Source organism: Armigeres subalbatus, chromosome 2, assembly GCF_024139115.2.
Source record: "Armigeres subalbatus isolate Guangzhou_Male chromosome 2, GZ_Asu_2, whole genome shotgun sequence".
NCBI classification, from domain to species: Eukaryota; Metazoa; Arthropoda; class Insecta; order Diptera; family Culicidae; genus Armigeres; species Armigeres subalbatus.
The window spans coordinates 253554569-253569512 of record NC_085140.1 but is presented as its reverse complement, the minus strand read 5'-3'; the positions used below and the strand labels follow the sequence as shown (position 1 = coordinate 253569512).

Here is a 14944-nt window from a genome sequence, read left to right as displayed (position 1 = left end):
CATTTAATTTAATACTTAGGATAATATTAATTCATTTTTATTTATTTATACATATAATATTTATACATATAATATACATAATATCGATGAATACATAAATATGGAATATCATACAAACAACTTGTTTAACTCACGCAAGGCCCTCAAACAATAAAATCAGCATCAAACTGCGATTCTTGAAAAAAAAATACACGGAAATTTTTTTTTGTTTACTATATGTGAAAATTGTGAAATGTTTGAAATGTCATAACTTTTTTGTTTATTAGTTTACCATCACCAAATTTTTATGGTAGATAGCTAATATAATGGACCGTTTTCCCTAAAACAATTACGTACGAAAAAAGATAGGGTTTTGAGATATTTGAGTTTTTGTGACAAAAATGATATTTTTAAAGGTAAAAAAAAATTTTTTTTTACTGTGCACATTTTCTTAAGAATCACCATTTAGTTGTCTAACTTTGCTGAAAAAATCATAACAATCGAACATTCCGTTTTTGCTGTGCAGCTTTTTAAATATTTTTGAACCATTTTCACATACACCCTTTTGAAAAGTTAGTCGTGACTCAATATGAAGATTTGATATCGAAAAATGACGATTTAGATGAAATTGAAAAACTGTGCAAAGTTTCAACTCAATAGAAAATCATGAATTAAAAATTTTCTTAAATTTTGATGCTGTTGCTTGGAATTGCTCTGCTCCTCATCTTCTGGCGTAATTGGGCCGCCCACGTGCAGCACCGAACGCAATCGCAATTGCAAGCTTCGAAAATCGAGTGGCCAATTTGCCGCGCCGCGCACCATGAACAACTCTCTCGCACTCGATCACTGCACCGCACCGGTACGGCGCCTTGAAGTAAGGTTCTGAAATGGAGACTTTCGAGTGTGTCATTGCCGTGCGTCGATCGTGGGCAGGTAGATCGTTACCTTAGAAGCTAATTAAGCGTATAGTCACACTCATTTTGCTCGATGTGGTGTGGTAGAGGTCACTCGAAATCTTTCCTCGAAGTCGATCGCAGATTGACGAGATTGACCTCACTAGGCTGAGAGGTTTGTAATTGCTAATGACCAAAATTATTAATTGGGCAGGCCTCGTTTGGACACGGAGAACAAAAACAAATCGATCGCGTCTGGTCATTTTGATGCAACTTTATCCACTTCGAAATTACAATCAAGATGAGCAAATTACCATCTCGGTGTGGACGTTGATTGGTTCTGCTGCACATAGCGGCGAAGGTAATTAGCTGTGTGGGAACTCGTCTTTGTTCGGACGCCAGGCTAGGATTTGAGTGTTGGAGGTGATCAATTGAATTGGACAATCACTGATCGACTATTGTGGATCGATTCGAAAGAGGTTCTTCTACTAATAGTCGCACAAATGAGAGTTAACGAGGTAATTTGGCGTACAATTATCGGCTAAAAAAAATTTGTGCCGTTTGGCTGATTTATACGATGGATATGTACTATGAGAATGTACGAAAAATACGAGAGGGAAGACAAGTAATTGATGATACTTAAAAATAGAGTTTTCATACAAAAATCTTTGAAAATTGATAAAATATACTTACTCAATACTTCCGTATTGATCATTGTCAACAGTTTAGGGAATTACCCCTACGAAAATTTGTTTGGAATCTCTTCTAGTTTCAAAAGAATTCCAAACAAATTTTCGTACCTTTAGTAAGGTATGATGCAGCATGATGGCTACTGTAAACATGTAAATAAAACTTAATGTAATAAGGCCGTTACCAATAGTTTATTTAAATTATGTTCTACTGGTCTCCGAAAGATCAAGGGAAGACAATAAAAAATAAATATTATAATTGAAAAAAAAAACAATAAAACTCCTCGGATTTGTTAAAGAATGTTTTGAAAATCCTCAAAACTGCCCGAAATTTTTAGTTGCCCCTCAAAATATTGTTTTTGGGCAAAAAAAAATCCGAGGGGGGGGGGCATAATTGTTTTTAAATATTTGTGTCGGCCTAATTACTGTTGATAAATGTAAATAAATATTAATAGCGGCGTAAATAATAAATAAACGCTAGTTCTTGTTGTGTAAATCTTGTATTCAAGTTATGGTTCTATGTTCATTAGATCTTTTTGTATGAATTATAATTTATAGATACCAATTCGACCCCTGGCAAGTTCATTCAACGCATGTATGTTAAATGTCTCACGTAAACGTTCATTCAAAGAATGAACATTCAAGTTCATATAAGATGAACACCGCCAAAGCTTCAAAGATCGCTTCACGAACTTCCACGACCGTTCAATCCAAGGTTGGCGTTCACTTAAGGGTATGGAAGGATGAGAACCCTTTTCAGATCCGACAGGTTATAAGAAAATGAGATGGCAGTTTTCATTCGTAGGTTTATGATGGCAAAAAATCTAGATCGGGATAAGGTTGATGGCCTTCGGGAAGGTTCAACAACCCCGGACACGATTCGACCAACCTCACGACCTATCTGAAGCAATTTGGGACCCCACTGGATCATTACAACCGAGACCGTGGAAAACTGGAAAGATCCGGGAGTGCGAGTTTTAAGTCTCTTAGTATCGTGAATCTGTTGTGGTATGCTTAAACGACGTTAGTAGTCTTTAGTGTTTTAGATTTTACGTTTAATCCTTCCCGTTAGGCTAAGGTCTAGTTAGAGAGTGTTGTGCGGTTCCATTGTAATTGTTGTGCGAGTATCCTAGAAAAAGAAGGTAATTTATGGAATATGTGTGTTCAAAATGTGTGTGCTTATACGCGTCAAACAGCGGTTTAACGGCTTCTTATTGTCAGTTTGTGTGAACGGGATTCGAACCGACCTCTGACTTAAAATAAATCGCAGATTTCTGTGAAATTTCGCCGAAATCTAAACAGCAGAACTGTTCGGTAAAAATTTTACAGATTTTTTGGTGGTTTTGAAAGTTGAACAAAGGAAAATACCGCAGAAAATCGGTGAAATAATTACCGAACAAATCTGCTGTTGAGATTTCGGTGAATTGAAGCAAAATTCACCGAAATCTGTGAAATGATTTAAGTGTGGGATATCGACCCCATCGCCCAACCATCTCGGCCAGCGTTTTCGTCGATCCACGCGCTCTTGGTGGAAATCCTCCGAGTTGCGGCTTTTGATCCGTGAACCGGGAAGGGACCGCACCGACACTATTGCGTCCGTCTTGGACACGCCGGCTACCGTTAGATCGAGTTCTTTCATCCGCAGCCGAGCAGACATCGTTGGCGTCACCTTCCCATGAGACGCCGTATTGTTGGACCACCGCTATTGTCCGGACACCGCCAGCCGTCGTTATTGTGTAGCATCCATCGATTGCCATTGTAATATCGCGTTGGCAACCGTTCGTCAGCAGTACCAGCTATCTCCATCTGCCAGTCATCGAACCCTCAAGTCCGTTTCCCGGATTGCGAACATCGCGGCCACTTGGTGGAGTTGCCGCAATACCGCTACTAGAGACGAGCCGCATCATAAAAGGTTGGTAAAGCAGAGCATCAGAATCCATCAACGGTACCGTGAGTAAAAATGCACATGCGTAAATAATAGAAACACACACATAGGAAAGCTAGATTAAATTAAAAATACCGCACACATAGTTAGAGAAGACAAAGTGGATAAAGAGGAAAGGAAAGAAGAAGTGAAATGATCCTAGGATAAAAATGTAAATTTGAATAAAGCATGCTTCCCAAGTAACATTCCAAGTTTTATTCCGCTCTAGGGATGGTTTTCTAGATCAATTTATAAGATCTAACAATAAAACCCACTACTAAACGACAACCTTCTGATGACCACTATAAGTGTAAGATATGTCCAAGTGGCCCTCTCTAGATAACCACCATAAACCTGTTATAAGAGTATTTAGAAATCCTTTTTAAACCACCCGCAAAAAAAGGGAATTTGGCTGCGGCAGCTGTCAAAAATGTTGCTTTGAAAAAAGAGAAACAAAACTTTGCAGAAAAATAATAACAACATAAAATGTTGATGAAAATCATGATGACGATGACCACATAATAATATTATTTTTAGATTAATATTGTTTTACAATGTGCTTCCATCGAAATAACGTGCGCGTTCAATTTCATGATGAAAGTTAGAAAAAAAAAATTGAACACTACGCGCTCTCAAAACAATGAAGTTTTGAGCATAAAATTTAAAACAATTATAAGAGCAATATCCCTAATCTCACTTGAATATATAGATATTTTCCCCAACATATTTATAATGCAAAACAATGACCAATAAAGTGTTTTACGCGATGAAAACATTGTATAACAGCGATAAACTTTACCGTCTTGAAAATGTTTCTTCATTTTCAATATGGCCATCATAAATTTCGATTAGAAAAATGTTGCTCTTGTTAAACACCTTTATAAACTCTTTGCAATGCAAATATTCTTATTGGGGTTACTCATTTGACCACATTACGACATTAGGATTTATCACGCTCTCCATCACGACTGTAGAGCTGCTCATAAGGTCAACAGGTGGTTGACGTTTGAAGCTCTTTCAGCATATTTCTGAGAGGTTTATTTTTAGCAATAAGATCGACAATAAAGCTAGCTATGGTGATTGCTATCATAAATCCGCTATAAGAATTAAATAAATCCAAGTAGCATGGAAATTGTTACTTGGGTTGTTAATCGTTGCTGTTTTGCGTACAAAAATAATGGTTTCTTCAATCAAATGCAACGAGTTTTCTAATGTCTAAAACGTAAAATGGTTTTTGATGTCGTTCGGTTAGTGTTTTTGCTGTATTTTGTGATTTTTTACTCCTAGTTGGACTGCTAGGGAAACTCAATCCCTCCTCTTTCGTTCTTAAAGCGAGAAGGGAGATTTGTGAAGGTTGGTTCTGCCAATGATGATAATTTATGCTACAGTGACTAACCGAATTTTTCGTGTAAAATTTCAGATTTTCCCGCGCTTAACAAATTCATAAAGATTTAATTTTTACATGACACGTTTAGGCCTAATGACCGAAATTTAGTTTTGGTCTGAAACGGAAAAATGGAAATATTTTAGTCTAAATACGCAGAGTCAGCTTGTGCACTCCATAACATCAAAGCCAAGGAACTGTTTGGCTTCTCCCAGACAGGTTAACTCAAAATCGCCTGCGCATCTGCGAGGTTTCTTGTGGAAGAACAATCTTAAACTTGTTCATTTTGCATCCATAACGGCTGGCATTCAGAAGTTTTCCGAGTTTGAATAATTTCTATTACAGAGTTGATTTTGAGTAAAGTTTGTCGAGTTTTTTTGCTGTCTGTGCGGTGGAGCGAAGCGAAAAGAGTTTCCGTCGATCGCCAATAAATCGACGGTGGTCAAATACATTCGAAATCCTCGAAGAGCTCAGCGCGTGCAATACGTCGCCAAGAGCGTACCACAGTGCCGGAACCGTAGGCAAAGGTTCGTTTCATCACGGGCGGTCATAGCCGTGAAAAGCGAAGCCTTGCGGAGGTACTTTGGACCTTGTCCGGAGGGGAAGATAAACCCGGAAAGCACGACAACCGTCGACGCAGCTCTCACGAGGAATTCGGAGGCCTTACGTCCAACCATATTTAGTTAGGCCATATTTGCACGGGCTCATTAGCTGTGCGTCATCCTGCAGCTAGGTGATACTTCATTTGCCGTTATTGTCAAGGACAGCTTTGCCGCCATCGCCACGAACAGGTTCGACGTCACCGTCCCGAACCGGTTCGCCGCCTTCGCGCCGGCAAAAACCAGCAAGTCGAGTAGTTCCGTTTTAGTTAGTTTAGTTGGAGCAATCGCTGGAAGATCATTCCGTTTGCTTTTCCGTTCCGTTCCGTTGCCTAAGTCGATCATTCGCTTCGCAGAATTTCTGCCGTGATTTGTTAGCGGGTTGGAAGTGTTTGAGAGTTCTAAAGGGGAGTAAAGTAACTTGGGAGGTGGCCAAGTTGGGGAAAGCATTTGACGCATGTTATAATGCGTTATATATCAAGCGTTATTTTAGGTTTCAGCCAGCGACCATTCGAGTGACCCCTGAGGAAATAAGTCGATAATTAGTCGGGCAAAACAATTCGATCGATGGTCTTCCGGATTCTGGAAGTGACGCTTAAGCCACCGGTTACATTTAATACAGCTTTGAGCTAAAGCTACGAACGGTTACAAATTTTCACTATACCAAATCTGGCGGCATTTTTCCATGCTCAGCTAAATATTGATAACCGTGGAAAACTTTTGAAAATCATTTACATAATTTTTACAGCAAATGTTTCCAAAAATGAACAGCGAAACTGCCTAAGTAGGGCAGTGTCGAATAAAAATAGTGCAGTAGTTTACCTTCTGTGGGTATTTCCATGATTTTTTGTGGAAATTATAATTAGCTGTCTACAATAGCTGAGTTCTGTGTTTGACCAAAGATGACAAGAAGCAACAAGATACCCGACTTCTATGATTTAATGGAGACACGATAAGCGCTGCAAGTGAACAAAAACCGAACTAATACACTGTTAATTTGAATCGATCATCTTCTGAAGAAATGTCAATAAAATAAAACAATAACAGCTGAGCCATTGCACCATGTAAACAACTTACACAAGGCGATGGTCAAAAATAGTTTCTTTAGAACTGAACTGGAAAGCTGTTTACCCATCTTATTTTTATTTGATGAAGGCCCTAGATTAAATTATATTTAGGGATGTGAGACCCTGGATTGAGTATCAAAATCAAGTATCAATAAAAACAGTAAAATCTGCTCAAACATTTCGCCAACTCTGCTTCTATACTAATCACACAAATAAATCCCAAGGGTATGCTTATAAGAACAAACAAAGTCCAGCTATTATTAAATCCATTTTGGCTTAAGGCATTTTGCAGCTCCATCGCTCTTCCCGGCTAAATCAGCAGCAATAATATCAACTCCGATGAAAATACAAGATGTTTAATCGATCGAAGAAGCAACTCCATTGGATTTAGACCACGACTATGAGGATAACGAAATTGATTGAAATTGAATTGGGAAATGTCGACATCGATCGGCCCATGATCATGATTACGCATTGGATGTGGAGCAAGTTATAAATTCTATGGAGCGACTTGTTGTCGTGGAGGAGTTGAACAGAGTTTTAAAAGCTATAAGCTATAAGAAAAATATGTCTAAACAGACGTCATGAATCAATCTCGTTTCATAAAAAAACAACAAATACAAATGTCGTTGCCGAGTAACTGTTACTGACGTTTGTGTTCTTTTTTTATTTACATTCTCGATACACGATAAACAAAAACCTTCAAAAATAATATTAATGGTTGAGTTTTTGTGCAACAGATGGAAGCACTTTCATTGATTTCAGTGTCTCCGGTGAGATGTATGAAAAGTTTTGAACTCGGTTATCTTGTTGCTTCTTGTCATCTTTGGTTTGATTTACAGAATCTACAAACAAAAAAAAAATCATTACATTTTTTGCATTAGGCGTTTTGTATCAAATTTTGCATGCAAACTAATCAAATAATGTAATATTTGTTATGTCATCCCATAGCATTAAGTCGGTTTATTTGGTTTTATTCAATACATCCAAACGACTTAGGTTGTTCCACCATGAACAAGTATTTATATGAAACATGTGCAGCAGTGATCCTCAAAAATAGGCCCTCTAAGCCTTTTCCTGTGGTCCGCGAAGGATCGAATTCTTCAGAGTTTCAAGTGGAATCTGTTCAGAATACCATTCGAATTCTGTTTTCACAATAGCAAATAGATTCTGTACAGAACCTTCAAACGGAGTCTGCGCAGAATCCCTTATGGATTGGGTAACGAACGGATTATGTTCAGAATCTCAATAAAATTCTGTTCAGAATTCTAAGCGGACTCTATTCAGAATTCAAAACGAATTTCGGAAGGATTCTGCTCCGAATTCTAACCGAGATTCTATTCAGAATCACAAACGGATTTTCTTTAGAATTCCAAAAGAATTCTGTTTAAAGTCCAATCAGATCTGTTTAGAATCCCAAATGGATTATGTTTAGAATTCCAGGCGGATTCTGAATAGAATCCAAACGAATTCTACTCAGCATCCTGAGTGGATACTTCTTTTGATATTTGCTACAACAAGTTATAGTTATAACCTTGAGCATAAAAAACATAAGATCGAAATTACAGAATCGATCGACATATGATCAATTGGTAAAACAGTTTAGAACATAGTTTCCCAAAGTGGTGGGTCGTGACCCCCCAGCCTGTGTAAATATTATGGAAGGGGGTCGCGACCCCCAACTTTGGGAAGCTGTACTTCCCAAACTATGGTTTAGAATATTTTCTACCAAGGAAAGATCCATTAATTACGTAACGCAAAAATTGGGCATTTTAAACGGGGGGATAAACCAAATAAACCCCCTCTCCCTATGTCACACTTTTTGTATGAAGCATCTGAAAATTTTGTATGGATCATCACACTTCGTTCAGCCTCCCTCCCCCTCTAAGCGTTATGTAATTTGTCGACGCTCCCCAACTGATATTAGGTTCTGCAGCATGACGTCACGAATGATTTCGGTCCTCGTCAAATGATTTTTTTTGACAGTTCAGTAGTACTTTCCATCGACTCCGACGAGGACTCCGACAAGGTTAGCTACTCCCGAGTCCAACAAGAAGAACTACTAATCTGTCACCAGATTGAGGTTACATACAGACGCTGCAGAACCTAATAGCGAAAAATTAATTTCTCATGTCAAGTCCGCTACTGCAAAAACGTTTCTATAGCAGCGGTTCTCAACCTGGGGTACATGTACCCCTGGGGGTACATTCGCTGGCCTCAGGGGGTACCTCGAACAAAAATGAGTAATGGCGGATGTTTTACAAAATGAAAAAAATCTTTAATGTTATATACCTGATCTAGACAAAATGTTAAATAATATGCTTCTAATCTAAAATCTAGAATATGAAGGTTCGGAAGCCTCCAGTTGAGAGACATGAAGGCCTTTTTCCGAAAAGCTAAGTAGCTTCATTACAAGAAGCTTCCTTTCAAGAGGCTCCTTCCGAAGCAGCTCGTAAACCACCTGCAAATAGGCTCAGAAGCTTCCTGCAAATAGGCTCGGAAACCTCCTGATACAGCCGATGCAGCAGCCACGACCAAACAGACGACAGTCAGCACATGCTTTTACTATTTTCTCTCCCACAATTTTAATGTTTTCGTACAATAATTTCAGAACGTATGACCGTTTTTGGTGGGAAATAATCATTTCATTACTTCTTGTTCATTTTAGAGATTAGAACTAATAAATCTGTACCTACCGCTAGCACTCTATCTAGGCTTTGCGTCGCAGTTAATTGAATTCGATTCTGTGGTGTTTGTACTGCGCACGAGCCGAAACTAAAATCTCATGCAAATGCTGATCACACCGACAGCACGACTCTCACACAGCAGCAAATAAACAGTTTGCTTCATCGGCAAAAAAAAATGTCACGATGTCGCGTACATTTTTTGGCAAACTGTTTCGGCTTGACCAGTGCATGAAATTTGACTGGATAAAATGTAAATATTCGCATAATCACAGTGTTTTAATGTACATTTCCCAACACTGCTCAGAAGCTTCCGCTTAAGATGCTCGGAAGCCTCCTTTAAGGCTCGGAAACCTCCTTTCAAGAGACTCGGGGGCCTCATTTCAATAGGCTCGGAAGCCTTTCTTCAAGAGGCTCGGAAGCCTCCTATCAAGAGGCTTAGAAGCAGTCTTCCCACGAACCTGAACTGAGTTCAACTTGAGTATAATTTTCTTCAGTTGCGTGCAGTTCCAAACCCGCATCGCTACTGTACTCAGGTTCGGGTGTATACCGTGTACCGAGCGGTACATGTATAAACTGAAGTACAAAACTTCGGTTCGAACTGTGGTACACCAAACACAGACGAGCTATATCCGAACAAAAGACGAAGTATGTCACTGTAAACTTCGACGAAAAGAAGCGAAAGGAGAATGGGAGAGGCTGTAAAGATAAGAGTTGAATGCTAGTGTTCTGATCCAACGTTCTTTTTATATGTCGAAAGAAAAGTTAGAATAATTTTGGTTTTATTTGTTTTATTTTCAGCAGAGAATCAAAAAGAATAATGTCGTGTTGTTGAAGTACAATCAAAAGCTGCAAAGATTCTTTATCCATGAACTTTATATAAATGTACAATTTGTTATAATATTAATGGATTATTACAATTATCAGTGGTTAAAATAAACAATTAAATATATCAAAATCAATAAAAGTAGGTAGACATTAAAAAAGGGAGATCAAATTTCAATACATGTTAAATTTTCATAGAAAAATCTTTCTATATTCAATATTACCTTGCAGTCAGTCATATTACCTAACAATTAGTCAGTCTATTTTAACTTTTTCCAACAAATATTGACAATCTAACAGTTTTTCACTGTGAAATTCTGAAATAGATCTCAAATTAATAGTCGATTTACATAATTATGTTGAAATCGAAAAATAATTTAAATTCGCACATATGCGATCAAGAACAGTGTTCTTGGTTTTAACTTTAATCAGTTTTACGCATCATATCATTTTTAAAAGCAAAGATATAAGGTGGACTTCAATTCAAAACTTGGATCATTCACATATCTGAATTTTTCTACTATTAATATAAATGTATTGTGTAATTATGTTCTATACTATTTATATGAAATATTTGGAGTAAAAGAAAAAATGTCAAGTTTCCAGAGACCGACTTTGAAGTAAATCCTGCAACGCGCTATTTTTTTTTATTTAACCATTTATAAATGTAATAATAAATCAATAAATTATTTATGTTGAAGTCTACAAACTCATTATTTTAGGATAAAACTCAAATTCTACGATCATTTTGATACAGTTATCGAGGGGTGAGAATAGGGTTGAGATTAGGTCACTTTTTCAACAGCTTAGAATGTGTTTAGTGCAAGAAAATTAATTAATTATGAAAGTCCTTTTCGAACGATTTTGTAAATTTCTAGCATTCACAATTTATCAAATCCTACAAGAACCATTTGTTTTTTTTTTGTAGATTTTTCTACACTTACATATATTATTAACAATAAACAAAACCTTATGCCTAACCATGTTTTACGTTTTCAATTTGCAAAATTAAATTACAAAATTGGTGTAATAATTTGTGCAATATAAAGTAGATATTGAAAAACATTAAAAACAAGACGATCAATAATATTTACTTGCTATTCGATTGACGACATCACCAACTCCATCGAAAACATGTGTTGGCAGTCAAAAAATTGCACCTAAACTGTTCGTATTTGCGGTGACAAATGTTGCACCTCCCGTGTATACCGTTCGGAATAAACGAACATAAGTGTGAAACACAACACGTCAGCTGTACTGTACCCTTACCGTACCGAAGTTTGAACTTGGGTTTGAAAATGAACTCGAACGCAAGTTCGGGTTTGAGTACATCATCGTGCGTTGCGGTTCGAACGGAAGAAGAGAGTTCAAAAAGAGTACGCGTACTCTCGTACCGACCGGGTTTGATGTTCGTTGGGAAGACTGCTTAGAAGCCTCCTTTCAAGAGGTTTAGAAGCCTCCTTTCAAGAGGCTTGGAAGTTTCCTTTAAAGTGGCTCGGAAGCCTCCTTTCAAGAGGCTCGGCTTTCAAGAGGTTCGGAAGCCTCCTATCAAGAGGCTCGGCTTTCAAGAGGCTCGGAAGACTCCTTTCAAGAGGCTTGGCTTTCAAGAGGCTCGGAAGCCTCCTTTCAAGAGGCCCGGAAGCCTCCTTTCAAGAGGCCCGGAAGCCTCCTTTCAAGAGGCCCGGAAGCCTCCTTTCAAGAGGCCCGGAAGCCTCCTTTCAAGAGGCCCGGAAGCCTCCTTTCAAGAGGCCCGGAAGCCTCCTTTCAAGAGGCCCGGAAGCCTCCTTTCAAGAGGCCCGGAAGCCTCCTTTCAAGAGGCCCGGAAGCCTCCTTTCAAGAGGCCCGGAAGCCTCCTTTCAAGAGGCCCGGAAGCCTCCTTTCAAGAGGCCCGGAAGCCTCCTTTCAAGAGGCCCGGAAGCCTCCTTTCAAGAGGCCCGGAAGCCTCCTTTCAAGAGGCCCGGAAGCCTCCTTTCAAGAGGCCCGGAAGCCTCCTTTAAAGAGGCCCGGAAGCCTCCATTCAAGAGGCCCGGAAGCCTCCTTTCAAGAGGCCCGGAAGCCTCCTTTCAAGAGGCCCGGAAGCCTCCTTTCAAGAGGCCCGGAAGCCTCCTTTCAAGAGGCCCGGAAGCCTCCTTTCAAGAGGCCCGGAAGCCTCCTTTCAAGAGGCCCGGAAGCCTCCTTTCAAGAGGCCCGGAAGCCTCCTTTCAAGAGGCCCGGAAGCCTCCTTTCAAGAGGCCCGGAAGCCTCCTTTCAAGAGGCCCGGAAGCCTCCTTTCAAGAGGCTCGGAAGCCTCCTTTCAAGAAGCCCGGAAGCCTCCTTTCAAGAGGCTCGGAAGCCTCCTTTCAAGAGGCTCGGAAGCCTCCTTTCATGAGGCTCGGAAGCCTTTTTTAAAGATGCCTTTTTCAAAATTCTCGGAATTCTCCTTTCAAGATGAGCATCGGAAGCCTCCTTTCAAGATGCTTGGAAGCCCCCTTTCAAGAGGCCCGGAAGCTTCCTTTCAAGAGGCTCGGAAGCATCTCTTCAAGAGGTTCGGAAGCCTCCTTTAAAAAGGCGCGGAAGCCTTTTTTTCAAGAGGCTCGGAAGCCTCTTTTTAAGTTGCTTGGAAGCCTCCAAAAGTTCTCGAAGTCTTGTGGGAAGCTAGATGATAAAATTATTTATAATCTGAAAGTTTCACGGAATTTCGAAAATTTCAGAATTTTTTTTAGAGAGCCACCTGTTAGTTTTGGTCGGTTTTTATTATACTATCTTATGAAAAACCACCGTCGGGGTGACAATGGGTCAAATGGGGATGAGAATGGGTCACTGTTTGAACTATTTATAATGCTTGTAGAATAGATTAAATGTATCTGAAGTCAAGAAAACTAAATTATAAGAGACCTTTTTGAACGGTTTTGTCATCTGACCTTCAGACTGTCGGTAAGAGCGATGACCCATTCTCACCTTCCAGACAAATTGTAACCCCCGATGACGGTACGCTTATTTTCATTTACAGCGAAAAAATAAGGGGTACCTCAATTAAAGCATAAGTTTGAATGAGTACCTCTCAAGAAAAAGGTTGAGAACCGCTGTTCTATAGAATAAAAGTCCTGCCCTGATAAACCTATAGCATAAAACGACCTTACAAGTACATATTTTATTTGTAAAAGACGACGAAAGACATCTAACGCGAGTTTTCTCAATAGTAAGAACTTTTCACGAAAAACTATTTGGTACCAGTTATATAGGAAGGTGTTCGCTACTACGCCTACCAAATATTTTTCCGATTAGGGTGCTTATTTTCAAGATATTAAACCTTAGATGCCTTTCGCCATACTGATTTCCGAAAGTTAACTCCTATATAGTGTGTCGCTGTAAGCACGATCAAAGTAGGCGATTCATTGTTTCAATGTAGACACAAACACATACCCAGATCTTATTTTCTCGTGACCGGAAACCTAGGATTACGTAGAGAATATTAAATTTTGAATATTTAATTTGGTAATTCTGAATTCTCGTGAGCAAAAACGCACTGCTTCTGATGCCAACTTCAGCCACTCAATGATTTACCGAAAATTAATGCTAGGTACGCCATCCATGCGAATACATTTTTTGCAGCGTCCTTCTTAGACGAGCGCTTGTTATTATGCTTTCAACGGCATTTTTCTGCCGTAGCTATGCGAATTTGTTTTGCACTTTAAAAAATATTTGTATCGGCTAAATCTTTTCTTTTGTAAAATAATGGTTCTGAAAAGAACCGATTTGTTTTCAATAATGCGCATTTACAAACATGAACAACAACTCCGAAATACTACTTCGAAATCCAATTCGGACGTCATCCATACGAATAATTTATTTGTAGACGAGCGCTTGCGCTGCCACCAACGCCAAGCGATCTAGCGGAGCCAGCGAGCTGATGCCAACGGCACCAGCCGCCAAAGGGGGTGGGGCCTCTATCTCCATTACAAACGCATACTGTCAATCCGAGGTCTAGTTTTCGCGAGACCAATCAGCAGAACGACTGGAACGAAGTACCGAACTACGAAACATCATAACCCCGAAAGCCGGTGGTGAGATGGTAGCGAAAAAGGCGGCAGCGGCAATGGCTGCCACGGGAAGCGACAGCAAGGCTCAGAAAAACATCATCAAGGGCGAGAAGCAACCGAAGTGGAAACCACGGAGGAAGGAAAGCTATGTCATCTACATTTACAAGGTGTTGAAGCTTGTCCACCTGGACAATGGCGTCTTGTCAAAAATGATGAGCACCATGAACAGATTCGTACGTAGAAAATCAAAATTTTGAAAGAAAATTCCACATTAACCGCTGAAACACGATAGACACCATCCATGCGAATATATTATGGAAGCGTCTTCCTCCGACGAGTGCTGCTGTTGTTTGCGACGACCACTCGATGATCCGCTTTCTGCTGGAACTGCTCCACCCGGCGTCATAGTTGGGACAGTACTGTGTGGCCCTCGTGTCCGCTCTCCGTGAAATCTTGAATGAATAGAGGATTAGAGCTCAGCCCGTAAGGTACTCGATTTCAATGTCTGTGCTTGCGATGCTGGTACGGGATAGGTTGGTTTACCGATTTTCAACAGTGCTTGGCAAATTTCAATTCTTCAAAACATTGGCGATTTCAATTTGATTGTTTTTAATAGTTGGCCAAAATGTTGAAGAGTTCGTTAATCGATTGGAAAACAGGTGAGATATTAGCCCTTTCTGAACACTTTTCGTGACGGTTTTAAATTTGAATCTGTATAATGACCCTTCTATCTTCCCGAAAGATGTAATCCTACGACAAAAAAATATTTTTATTTGTGCTACCAAAATCGAATGGGGTATGAACTATCATAGCTTAGTAAAACAACTTTGCGGAAAAGTTCAAGTTCAAATTGTGATGCAGAATTTCTAGATCGATTTAAA

The 14944-nt window shown here is 39.5% G+C and overlaps 2 protein-coding genes across 2 annotated transcripts in view; both read right to left on the bottom strand.

The window, feature by feature from the left end:
* The window catches only part of LOC134209695 (sericin-2-like), a gene marked incomplete at its 3' end in the record, with an annotated part of 49995 nt that extends 46677 nt beyond the window's left edge, over positions 1-3318 (bottom strand). The window contains exon 1 of the mRNA XM_062685706.1: positions 3052-3318. Coding sequence (XP_062541690.1) covers positions 3052-3318 — 267 coding nt within the window. The remainder of the gene's footprint in view (positions 1-3051) is intronic.
* The window catches only part of LOC134212083 (rho GTPase-activating protein conundrum), a 371885-nt gene that overhangs the window by 220541 nt on the left and 136400 nt on the right, over positions 1-14944 (bottom strand). The gene's annotated exons all lie outside the window — the stretch shown is intronic.